The sequence below is a fragment of the Nanorana parkeri genome, unplaced genomic scaffold (genome assembly GCF_000935625.1).
Source record: "Nanorana parkeri isolate BGI_ZX_2015 unplaced genomic scaffold, ASM93562v1 scaffold372, whole genome shotgun sequence".
Classification (NCBI taxonomy): domain Eukaryota; kingdom Metazoa; phylum Chordata; class Amphibia; order Anura; family Dicroglossidae; genus Nanorana; species Nanorana parkeri.
The window spans coordinates 1,106,684-1,119,861 of NW_017306640.1; the positions used below are offsets into that span (position 1 = coordinate 1,106,684).

The 13,178-nt window shown below is 42.9% G+C and overlaps 1 protein-coding gene across 1 annotated transcript in view; it reads left to right on the forward strand.

The window, feature by feature from the left end:
- The window catches only part of CISD2 (CDGSH iron sulfur domain 2), a 10,302-nt gene extending 2,328 nt beyond the window's left edge, over nt 1-7,974 (forward strand). Inside the window, exons 2-3 of the mRNA XM_018558988.1 lie at nt 4,429-4,643; nt 7,688-7,974. Coding sequence (XP_018414490.1) covers nt 4,429-4,643; nt 7,688-7,777 — 305 coding nt within the window. The 3' untranslated portion in view covers nt 7,778-7,974. The remainder of the gene's footprint in view (nt 1-4,428; nt 4,644-7,687) is intronic.
- Nucleotides 7,975-13,178: the final 5,204 nt, after the last annotated feature.

Below are 13,178 nucleotides of genomic sequence, written 5' to 3' on the forward strand. Positions count from 1 at the left end.
GGGAGAGAGGGGGGGGGGGGGGGGGGTGTCATCCGATGTTTCGCATGGTCTTTAGCAAACAGGGATGCAAACAGTCCCTGCACATCACTAGTTAGCAGAAGGCAGGCATAGTTTTCAAATCTGATTAGCTAAGGGTGATGCTGTCGTGCATCGTGACTGCAGAGAGTGTTTTTATTTTTTTTAATTTTCAAGTGAACTAAGATTATAATTATATTTTAAAGTCCGATTGGGCTTTAAAGAAGAGCTCCAGGCAATTGAAAAGTTAAACCTTGCAGTGGGGCTACCCCTGCCTTGTGAGGGTTAAGTGCTAATTTTGTTCTAGAGTCAATCCTACAGAAGATATACTCGCGTGATCCTCAGTCCTGTAGCAGTGACCACTTGCCCTTCTTCCTTTCCGCTCTGGCGCTGCAATGTCTTTCAGCGTCCTCGCGTTTAACGCAGTTTTATTAGACGGGATGACGTCATGAGTCCATAGACCGCTAGAGTCCGGGAGGGAGAAGGCTGCGGGGACCAGTCTCACAGTCAGATAGGACCAGGGATCGGGTGACTTATTTCTTTATTTTAGCCCCTAGACCAAAAGGAGCATTAACATTTGCAGTGTGGGAGTAGCCCCACTGCAAGGGTTCATTTTGTTTTTGATTGGCTGGAGTTTTTCTTTAACTCTTTAAGCTGTCTCCTCATGGTAATGGATGGGATTTTACCCTGAAGTAGATGTTTCGTGCAGTAAACAATTTGCACTTTTGTGAAGGAAAAAGGAGAATTGTATACAGGCTCAGAAACCGCCGAACTCCAGCCTAGATATTTCTTTTAGTTTTGGATTGAGTTCAACTTCTGTAAGGTTTTTATTTCTGTCCCTGACCCCACTAAGGATTTTTTAACCTTCCTGTCCTTGTAACACCCAAAAAAGAAATTTCATATTTCATGGGGGCATGGACTTTGGCTTTGTCAGGAACCCTAACCCTTCCCCACACACTACTAAAGTGATTTTTCCCCAATCACCTTCCAGAACTGCAACCTGAGAGATGATTGGTTCCTCCCTCTACAGGAAACACAATTGGAACAGTTTAAAAACCCCTCCCACCCCCGCCCCTTGTCCCTCAATTTTCCTACCATTCAAGAGTATGCAACATTTGTTGGTTTCTTTCCTTACTGGATGGCCGCTGGGTCTGTGGTCCCCCTCTGATGCAGCTCTGCTGGGTTGTGGTTACCTGAAGCTTTGCTGTCTTTTGTCAGAGGTACCCGGAAACGCTTCCAGGATCTTGGCTCCCTCCTATTACAGGGGGTCTATTCTTGATGACCCCAGGCATTATTGCCTTGTCCTCCTCCTCCCCTTCTGGGGTAGTGCAGGTGGCCAGCGGAGGCATGGTGCAACAGCAGTTCCTGGGCGGCAAGCAGGGTTTAGACTCCAGCCCTCCAGCTTTGGTGAAACTACAAATGTCATCATGCATCTGCCTCCGGAGTCTTGCCATGCGTAATGGGTTTTTGTAGTTGCACCACAACTGGAGGGCCATCGTTTGTCTACCCAGGCTCTAAAGCAAGGGTCTCAAACTTAAGTCACTTAGGGGGCCACTGGACACCTTTTTTTTTTTCCCCCATGAGGGCTGCTTGCCAAATTTCTTACTACACACACCCACAACCAGAATTACAAACACTAATATACACACAATAATGCCCCATTTACACCTGTAAGTTTAGGTGTGATTAGGGATTCCTGCATCAGGAACTTGCGTTTTCCTGCAGCAGGAATCCTTAATGTGGTGTTTACAGGCGGCAGCTGTCACCCATTCAAGTTAATGATAAGGTGACAGCCACTGCATGTAAATGCCTGCACGCCGCATGTAATGGTATGTGATAGTGATATGATTACACAAAGTTAGGAATCATTCTCCCTGGATCCACGATCGATGCGTCCAGGGAGAATGATTCCTATTCGCATAAGGAACTGAGCGCCTGCACAGCCAGCATCAGCTCTGCGGTCTGCACCTGACAGAGATGCAGACCGTGAAGCTGTTCCCGCAAGTCAGGTACGCGGTCCGTGACAGCATGCCTGACTGCTCCGCTTGCTGCGTGCCACATCGTTCCGGCTCGCGGGCCGGTACTTTGAGATCCCTGCTCTAAAGTATACATTGTAATGTAGAGTGACTGATACTGCTTGGACCTCAGTCTTTACAAAGGGGTTGAGAGCTGTTATTTATAGTGGATAGAACTGGCGCCAAGGGTGTGGAAATTGTCAAAAAGCAGAAGGAAACGAATTTCAGCTCTGAAAGAAAGATACTCGTGCTTTATATTCTTAGATTGTACAAAGAGCTATAGTAAAGTAATGCAACTGTGTGACCATGTACAACAATTCTGTAAAAGTCTGTTTCATTCTTCTGTTATTCTCTGTTTAACTGGGGCCTTTCCCAATAATCTGATTGTTCCTTGTGGAAACATCTGTAACCTTCACTTACTGGCCTCGTTCATGTTTTTCTTGACTCATCTTGTCAATATTTTTCACTTTACTGTTATAAATGTTGCAGACCGAAAGGTTAAGAATCTGCTGGGATTATACAGTTTATGAAAAATATGCACACACACCTCTGAGCTAAATGATCCCACCTTCCCCCTCCACAGATCCGTACTTGCCAAGATAAGACGACCATGCTTCCTCTATTATTTACATCTGGTCTGGGCAACTCATTTTCTTAAAGGGGCCACTGGGACTGGTATGGAGGGTCAAACCATTAGGCTGAACTTCTGCTTAGTATTCATTTTGTCGCTTTATAAAAAGCAGTAAATTATATGGTTTTGAACATCCCCATTTGAGTACCTATTTACATTACTTGTCCCCTTTAGAGTGCCCCTTTATATTATTGTCCCCACATACCTTCGTTTACTACTTTATCTAGTAGACTAGAGGCTGGAGCTGGGGGGTGGAGAGGACGGAAGCAGATACTATTCCGTCCTCCTATAGTGGGGGGGGCAGGAACACATTTGATGTCACTGATTGCTAGAACTGCTGGCATCCTAGCAGCCAATGACTGCAGAGGTGGTGGACAACGTTATTGGTTGCTAGGATGTCAGAAGTCCTAGCAACCAATGACTGAAGAGGAGGGGAGCCTGCGCTGGGCTATGGCTGGCAGTGGATGCAATGGCCTTCGGAGTCCGGTGCATCCACTGTCAGCCAACCATAACTGAGAGCAGGTTGGTGATCGTGGTCTAGACAAAACCCCTGTCCGGACCACAGGCTGGACAGGGACAACCATAGGGCCGGATGTGAAATGCCCAGATCTGGTGTACATCCAGCTCCGCAATGCTCCCTCTGCTGGCTGCACCTGCACACTACTAGACTTCCTTGGAACTGTCTCCTAGCATTAAGACAGACTCAGCCTGGGGAGGGAGCTGCTGGATGTCAGCCAACAGCGGAGCAACGGCCCTTGGATCTTGGTAAGTTCAGATTTGCGGAGGGTGAGGGTGGGATTACTAAGTCACGGGAGGGGGGGCAAAAAGAAAAAGTGCATTTTGTATAAAAGTCTACTTATTCCTATAGCTGCACTCCAGGTGTGAAAACATTTATTTAAATATATTCCTTAATAGCCACAAAGGGATATAAATCCACTTTATGTGCACTAAATGCTTTCTGCAAAACCAGATATTACCCTGTTAAAGTAGCAGTGCCATCATCACTGTGCTGCACACAGCTTGTGCAGAGAACAGAACTGTGGGAGGAACCCAAAAGGCTCCACCCACTACAGGCTGCCCACAGAAAACTACAGGAGGGGGCGGATTCAAGACAAGGAGAGAGAGCAGTAGTGAGTGGTCTTTATTATAGGAAGCTCCTGCACAGAGGTAAATTTTCATACTGGATGAGTGCACCGATCTGGAAGAAATCCACAAAGCACACCAGAATTCAAGTAAGAAGACACATGCCTTTTGTATTTAGACATTTTATGCTTATCCCGGAGTTCACATTTAAAGGGGAAAAAAAGTCTAAATATTCGCCTTGCACCCTGGGTTCTGAGGAGCTCACCTAGGCCAGGCTGAGGTCATTGATCCTGAGAGCTTAGGATTCCAAATATTGTGGGAAGAACCTAATGCATGGTGCTGGAGTGTGAGAGTTGCAATCCCCAGCATTCCCAGGAGCAGGCTCCGTGATATCACCCTGGCCTACATTCCTGGCTTCTGGCCATTTATTGTAAGATGAGCATTTTTTACTATCTTATGTGTCTTACTTTAGCTCGGCGTTTGTTGTTGGGGGAGTGGGGTGCTACAAAGAAGCAGACACTTCAATAGAGAGCTGCTGTTACATGTGTACTGTTAGCATTACTTGTAATACGACAACAAGAACACACATGGCCGTCTCATCCTAAGCATCTGTAAATACAAAAAGTGCTTGTTAATTAAGAAACCTCTTCCACTTGTAATCAAACCTGAACTTGTCTTCTTCAGTTTCCGAATGGCTGCGACTACTGCCTTTCTTGGGTGTCCTCGCCCTGTTGGGATATCTTGCAATCCGACCATTCCTACCAAAGAAGAAGCAACAGAAGGACAGTTTGATCAATCTTAAAATCCAGAAGGAAAACCCTAAGGTTGTCAATGAAATAGATATAGAGGACCTGCATATCGCTAAAGTTGCCTACTGCCGATGCTGGCGCTCTAAAACGGTGAGCGTTGTGTTTGCTGTGAAGGGAATGCATTGCACAACATAAACATACCCACATATAAGTGATCCATGCCAGTCTTCCAAGTACTTTATTCTGCTGCCAATACATTGATTGGTTTAAGGCCTAAGTTGTAAGGAGAACTCATTCCCAGTCTCTGGAATGAGTTTATGTTGTTGTTTGCTCTTGTGTGGTAGTCTAGATCCACAGACAGATGTAGAGAACAAGGCCCAGTCCTGGCACACTTATAGTAAAACTATGGGGAACATATCAATCTGGATTTGTCATTTAGGCTGCCATTATGTTAAATGTTATTCAGTCTCTTTGCCCCTTTAATATTATAAAAACACCAGGTGGGCCTGCCCACAGAACTATTCCTAAAGCAGTCCATTTATAAGGGTGACAACGCTCCTGCTGTGCTATGGAAAGCACTGCATCGCTGTCACCCTTGCACCGCTGTGCTCACTAGAACTACAGTTGGACATGATAGAAGTGGTGGGTGTGGTTAAACATGTTGTTGCTGCTCATTGGCTTGCCCCATAGCTCTCTACTAGAGATGAGCTAAGGTTCTGACCGAAACTGAGCTCTGAACCTGGAAGGAGCTCCACCTGAACATGAAAAGATGTTCCTTCTGTGCTGCACAATCAGCTGCTGCTGCCACCCGTTTAATGTAAGCAAAGGTGCGGTATGCAGTGACATAATTGACCTTGTATAGCTGCTTGCTTACAGTCCTTTGAAAAACAAAGTACACCCTCCTTGAATTCTGCAGTTTTAAGTATTAGGACATCATAAAAATGATTTGGTATGTAGCAAAACTTAGAATTGGGTAAATATAAGGGATGCACCGATACTGGTTTTACAGTATCGGGTAGGAGTACCGATATTTATATTTCTGTACTCGCCGATACCGAGTACCGATTATGGTACTTCCGGTAGCATGGAGTCGGCTTCCCAGGCAATCAGGAAGCTGGGCAGCGGTTTCATTACCTGCGGCCCGGCTTCCTGATTGGCCGGGAAGCCGGCTCCATGTTCCTTCATGGCATTGCCGGTCAGAGGAAATCTCCCTTTGACCGGAAGTCCTGGTATCGGAGCAAACTGGGCAAACAAATGTGAGCGGTGTCCTTTTCACAAACTTTTCTATGACTTTGCGTGTACTAGGGAAGTGATGAGCAAGCCCACCCACTTTTCCCCCCAAGATCTGGCAACAGGTGGATCTCTAGCAGCCATTGTATTTGGGAACACAGCTTTTTTTTAAATGTTGCCATGGGTTAGTGTGTACAATAGCCGGAAAAACAATTGGCATTTTCATGTACAGTATGAGTCTCCACAGTGCTCTTCAGCTTCCTCCTCATAACATTGATTCCCAGACCTCTGAGTTCCCCGATACCTGTATATGCAGCAGAGTTGGGCACAGCAGCTGACAGTTGGCAAGGGCTAATCTCTGTGGATGTGGATCACAGGGATAGGGGTAAGCAATTGTGTTGCTTATTATGGTGTACTCCAGTTTGGTGGACTTTGTCGGTTATAAGCCTTTGAATGGGCACATTTTACTCTTGACCCTGCAGAGGTTTTGTAATGGAAATGGCATGGATACCCTTAGTGTTATACAGACTGGATACGGCACATATAACCAGGCGTTTGATAAACTGGCTACATGTAATCCATGTGTAAATGGGCATTCCACTGTTGTGAGCCAATGCCGCCATTTAGAAAGATCTCATTTAAGCCGTAACGTCTTGTGTCAACAACCTGAAGCTTGAAAGTCACATGTTATCATTGCAATGTCATGACCACAATGTCTTGTCCTCTGTCCTTTTGTGGCTGTTATCCTTTTACCAGCCAGCGTTTGTTTTGCGTAGATAGAAGACTGGTATATAAAGCATTATTCTTAGTAATTCTTCATAATTTTATGAAGCAGAGAAAACGAATGCAGCTTAGCAAATTCAATTAGCAGAACATACAGGCTCGTATAAGATTATAGCCTCTCTACAATAATCTTTATTTTTTTTCATCGATCCCTTTAAACTAATGAAATGGCAGTTTTGCCTTATCACGTTATTATTGAAGCCCAGCAATATTGGCTTATAACGTCACTAATGATCATGAGTAAACCTCACATCACCTTGGATTATTGAGCAAATTCTATCAATGAACACATTCCAGGGATCCCTTTTAGATGTGCTTTCTCCTCCGTGCTGCAGACTTTAGCTGTACACTCAGCTGATTGGTTGCCTGAGCAAAGGAATACTGGGGATGTGTTCTTTCATATAACAAAATGATGGCAGAGATGGCTAATCGCTGCAAGAGGAGGGCCAACGCCATTACTGATCGGGAGAAGAGGTGATTGATAAATGATAGGTGTCCAGACAGGAAATGAAGGTCGGCTCAAGATAGCTGCTGCAGCTTTAAAGGGTAATATTGTGGAGATGCAGATTTTCAGGGAATGGAGAGTAATCTGTTTCAACAGAGGAGATGACTTGCTACCTCTGGGGAGGAAAAAGGTTGGCTGGAGTTCAGTTTTAATATAAATAGTGATATACAAATGAATGATGCTCCATATCTGGCATTTTCAGAGCTCTGTGATCTATATCATAAGGATGGGGGCTGGATATTTATTATTATAGACAGGATTTATATAGCGCCAACAGTTTGCTCAGCACTTTAAAGTATAAGGAAGACATTACAATCCAAGACAAGATGGTGAGGAGGGCCCTGCCCGTGAGGGCTTACAATTTATGAAGATATGTAGCTTGTTCTGGCAGTGACAGTGGTGCAAATCAGGCAAGGCCTTTTTACATTAGGATTGACAGCAAAACAAACAGACTCCAGACCACACACAGCCTGGAAAGCTGGGCTGCTTCTGAAACTGAGGCCTGGGCTGGCTAATGGTAGCACACTTACAGATTCATTTTATACAACACCAGTGGTGTTTGAATTGTAGCAACCTTTTAGCATAACCGTAATTACTTTTACTGTTTGACTTATTTTTATTGTTTTATTGAGTGTATGAAGAGTTTTTCCAATGAACTATGTTCTCTTGTTTCCAGTTTCCTGTTTGCGATGGCTCCCATAACAAGCACAATGAACTTACTGGAGACAACGTGGGTCCACTCATCTTGAAAAAGAAAGAAATTTAAGTGTAAAAACATTTTCGGAAATGTTCTCGTCTGCGTTGTCTAGGAGCTGCAAGGAAATTCTAAGGCCATTTTTAATGAAGTATTTCAGAGTCCTGCTCTGATATTGAAGTGGATCTCTGGTACCTAAACATGTGCACTTGTGATGATCTGTAATACAGTAGTTAAGTTTTGTGATTTGTGACTTACAATGCCTTTGTAAGGCACCAAACTCTATTTTTTTTATTTTTTAAAGCTACCTTATTTTTAAGCACGCCAGTAAATCAAGACCAGTAAACCACAAAGAGAGACGCAATCAGGTTTACTTTGGTGGTGTTCGATTGATTTTTTTGTGGTACTTATTTAAGGATGCACAAGCATACACACACATACTGTGTAGCAAATGTTTGTATTCTGTTTAACTCCCCTCCGTGAGGCAGCTTGCAGTATGCACCTTGCATGCAAATGCCTTCCCATCAATTTTTGATTATATTTTTCTCCCTTAGCCTGGGGACTTGAAGTGTAATGATCACAAATTTGACCAAGAAAGGATCTGTCCCTGTTTCTGCAACTTTCACTTCTTTCTAAAAGTGATGGACAGCTTCAATGTCCAGTCCTGGGGATTTGCAGGATGGGGCAGCCTTGTATGTTAGCAAAGCTGAGATTTGTATATTGGGGAACCGCAGGTTTTAAGGGAGCTTTGGGTAGAGGGAAGGTTACGTGCTGGCACCTGTGGGTGCTTGTGTTGCATTCATGCTGCTAAGTTAAGGGTGTGTTAATGAGCCAATATTTACATTAAAGGGTTATTAATCCCTCAGCGTGTTTTTGCATATATCTACTACTAGCAAGCAGTAAATATATGCAAAAACATTAAAAAAGAAAAAACCTTTCAAAAAGGGTTAATACTTACCAGTGTCTTCACCGCGCGCTCTCATCCGCACATCTGAAGAGTCTCGGGCGGGCGCAAAGGATCTTGGGGTGGCCGCATGCGCACTTCAGATGTTCGGCCGGGAGACGAGGAGAGACACATGGTAAGGCCTGGTTCACACCTGGGCGTTTTACAGCGCGTTCCTACGCCCTTTAAAATGCTCAACATGTGAAAACCAATAATTGCCTATGGGCATGTTTCCAACCTGGGTGTTTTACAGCGCGTAGGGACGCGCTGTAAAACGCCCATAGAAGTACAGGAGCTTCTTTGGGGCGTATTTGTCGCACGTATACATTAGGATACAGCCGGCTAGCCCTCGGAAACGCGCGTTTGTTACGTGTTTCTTTTAGCGCAAATTGCAGCAAAAACGCGCGACAAACGCGTATATTCCGTACACCTAGGTGTGAACCCAGCCTTAGTCAATGGAGCAGCGTGCGCCCGCACAGACACCGTGGGACAGCAGAGAAGAGGAGGACAGATGAGTCGGCGCTGGATTGGAGCCCCGCATCAGCGCTGGAGGGACAGCTGAAAAGGACAGTAAAGAAGATCGGATATCATTAATGGTAAGCCTCTACAGCAGGATTGGGAAGGGGGAAAAACATTGACTTTAATGTCACTTTAAGCATTTGCTCTTGAGTAACCAAACTCGTGGTCAAAATCATGTGCAAAAAGTTTTTTGCCCACAGTGACCAATCAGACTTGGTCAATGATGTCCGCATTGAAAGCAACTAAATAGAGTTTGGAAGAGGTCACAGTATGGCAGAGTCCTTGCAGCACAAGAACTTTGCTGAAATTTTGTATGTGGCACTTGTAGTCTTAACAACAGCTTAGCTATTGCACACTGTTCTCTGACCTTAACATCAATGTCAGAGAATTGGACCATGCTTGTGGTTAAAGCTTCACTAAGACACCCATTGTATTACTTTATACATTTAGGATTGTGGTACTCTGGGAAGAGGTCATCAATACTGTATGTATATCTGTTCCATGTCATTTAAAAACATGCATTCTCTAAAGGTGAGTTGTATATAAAAATGAGATCTAAATAAGGTGATTTTTTTTTAGGAGGATTTAGTTTTGTAAATTTGAACTTTTCATTTCAAAATAAAACAGAACTCTCGGCAAGCCACTAAATACAACGTTGACATACATGTGTTTAACTGTTTTTCTTGTCAAAGGATTTGTTACTGCTCAGTTAGTCTTTTTGTTTCTCACAGATCTGCCACACTGCATAGTCAGGCAGGTGATACCCTTGTTTCTTAGTTCACCTTTGCCGTGTTCTTTGTCACCTCTTCACCTTCAGTCTGCCGTTTAGATACTAAATGATCTCCTCAGTCCATTGACAAGGCAGATGGCCTAGGAAGCTGTAATGCTAACCCAGGAAGTGGTAGAGTGATTCTTATTGCATGCAGTATGGCACAGGTATGTGAATCAGAACAATGGCTAAGCAGAATGTAAAATACTTTGGCGGGTTAAACCTTTTACATACAGTATATACATTATACAGTAATACCTCGGTTCACTAACGCTTCTGTTTACGAACAGGAAGTTCGGCAAAATGTTGCTTCCGTTCATGAACTCCAAATCGGGTGACGAACACAACCGCGGCCATCTTCCCCTCTCTGACACATGAACATGGCTTCCTCTAGTCGCAGACAGACCTGTGCACACTTGCTGTGAAGCTTTTGTGTGTTCTTTTTAGCTGTACAGTAATATGTATTACATTAAACCTTATGGGGAAATTGACTTGGGTTCGCAATGAATTCGGTTTGCGACCATAATCATGGAACTAATTAAGTTCGTGAATAGAGGTACCACTGTATATGTTTATCTAGCAATTTTCCTGGGTTACACTTTAAAGTAGCAAAACAAAGTCCTAGTGGAGAGCTGTGACCAGCATTTATTTTAAGGTTTACATTACCATTTGCTGTGTGTGGTAATACCATGAAAACATAGTTGTACTTGTTCACAAATGTAATACTGAACATTGCAAGGATTCTTTGGTGCAAAATGTATAAAAATTAGGTTGGTGTTAACAGTAACAGGCCATATCTTCCAGTGGGGCCAACAGGAGTATCAACTGACAGCATTGTGACCGAACGCCACTAATTATGTATCCTCTGATCCTGTAAAGAGATCTGGAAAAACCTACCATAATGCTGGCTGATGCACTTGGTGATTATGACGCTTTTGATGGCTTGGAACTGCCGCCGTCTGCCATGCACAATTTAAATCGTTTTCAAATACTGGGAATTGGTGGGGAGATTGATAGATACTGCCTTTCAATTTGCACTGCGGTGCCTTTAATTGATTTCAACTGAAATTTTGATTAGTTGCCTCAAATTGAACCAAGGGCGGCAAGATTACTGGGGTTGAGTGTAAGGGTTAACAATAATGGTTTGGGGTTAATTTTATTTTGATTGTTGAATATTTTTTGTTTTTAAGAATTAACAATGAATACATGACAGATTTTTTTTTTTTCTGGAGCACTGTGGGTTAACTAAAGGGGCAGCACATTGGTGGCTACATGCCCGGAGATTAAGTTTGACTGACAAAAATGGCTGACTAATGCAAATTAGATGACCCAGTCAGAAGTTTCAATGTATACATTTTGGCTTGAACTATTGAGATCTGTAAACAGGCTTTTCTCAACCGGCTGTAAAAAGATGGAATAAAATATGTGAAAAAGAGGTCTACCTGTAATAAAACACGGTATAAAATGCTTTATTACTCACCAGACTAAAATATTTGTTAAATGTTGTTTCTTTAGCCTAAACCATAATAAATAGAAAATATAAGACCACTCTAAATTTCCCTAAAGGGAAGTTCCAAAATTGCCAACTTTTGTAACATTTCCACCTTTTGTAAGTGATTTGTATTTATTGTGGTAATGTAGAGGTGCCGTGATGATGTATATGTGTGTACATTTTCATGACTCATTGCTGGCTTTCTTTATTGGGCCTGGCATTAGATTGCAAAGCAGCTGCCTCCCTCGCTGTGAGTCATTGTAACAAGATTACTGCACACCAGATCTGCCTTTCAGGTCACAATACACTGTCTGGGGAGGGTTGACACTATAAATACTAATGAATGGAGGAGAGAGCTCAGATAGAGAGTGTTAATATACACAGACTACTTGTAGAACACAGAGGCAGCCAATTCAAAGGGAGCCATGAAGAGGACAGCTAACAAAAAGTAAGACTCTGTGTTCATATACAGCAACTGCATATGTCTGCTTCATGTACACTTCGTATACATTACTGGCAAAAGGTTTTCTTTTTTTAATACCTCCACAAAGGTGAAAATGGGCTTTAAAGCGGAACTTCAGGGTAGTGAAAAGTTTTATTTTGCTGGGGCTGCCCTGGCAATGCAAGGAACAACTGCTCGTTTATGCCTAGGGGACAGGACCAAGCTATTTGACTTAGCTGATACCCACTTGGAAGTCTGCTCTACTTGCCCTTCACTCTGGCTGTGGACTCACACACCGTGCAGGGCTATGAAGCCTGCATTGTACTTGCAGATGTCAGCAGTCCTTAGAGCGCTGGAGTGCAGGGGAGAAGAAACTGAGGGGACCAGTCTAGCAGCATGGAGGGAGTCGGTGGGAGCGAGGATCAGGTAAGCAAAATGTAAATTTTGTCCTGCATTGTGGGCATAAATGAGCAGTTCACCCTTCCACTGTCAGGGGAAACTTCATTTCCCTAGAGTTGGGCTTTACCAGTGTCCGACAACTGCATAAGGTGTTGTATGTCAGTGTATGGTGATCGCTTTTTACTTTTTCTTGTAGTATTTATATTTTTCAACTGCATCACCCAGAATAGAAGCGACCATGTTATGGAGTTGTTTCAAGAGTGCCTTATATAATAGTGTTGTCACAATTTGTTATACTAAATATTGTGGAAACAGGTATTATACTGCTAAATGACATGCACAATTTATAAATCTGCTGGTTTTTTTTTTCACTCTTAACAAGATTTTTTTCTTTTCTTTTCATTACCACATGTTTGTACTTTTTTCAAGATCTATTTATTTAATATCGGGCCTTATGCTGGAATTTTTTTTCTTTTTTCACTCACAACTTATTTTCCAGAATAATGTGTATTCTAATGGTTGTTTAAGTACATATTAGATCATAATAAAATGTGTCATTTTTTATTTGTCTTGCTTTCATTGATTTTTAGCTTATACATGTAAATCTCCTCTTATATAGAACTACATTGCAACAAGGTTTCAGGAAAAAAAAAAAAAAAGTAAGTTAATTTGTAGTTCTTTAAACTATCATATTGCTGGCTTCTGTTGTTGTCAAGCATATTAGACATTTACACATTCGGCCAATCAAGTCAAATCTGTTGCATATGTGAAATTTCCATTCTTCATTTGGAAATCTAAATCCCCTTTCACATGGCTATTCCTATCAGATTATGCAAAACTGACAGGGGGATCTGATTGGGAGCGCAATGCTAGTCTGTGGGCCTTGAAAACTCATCGCTGCGGGGAAGC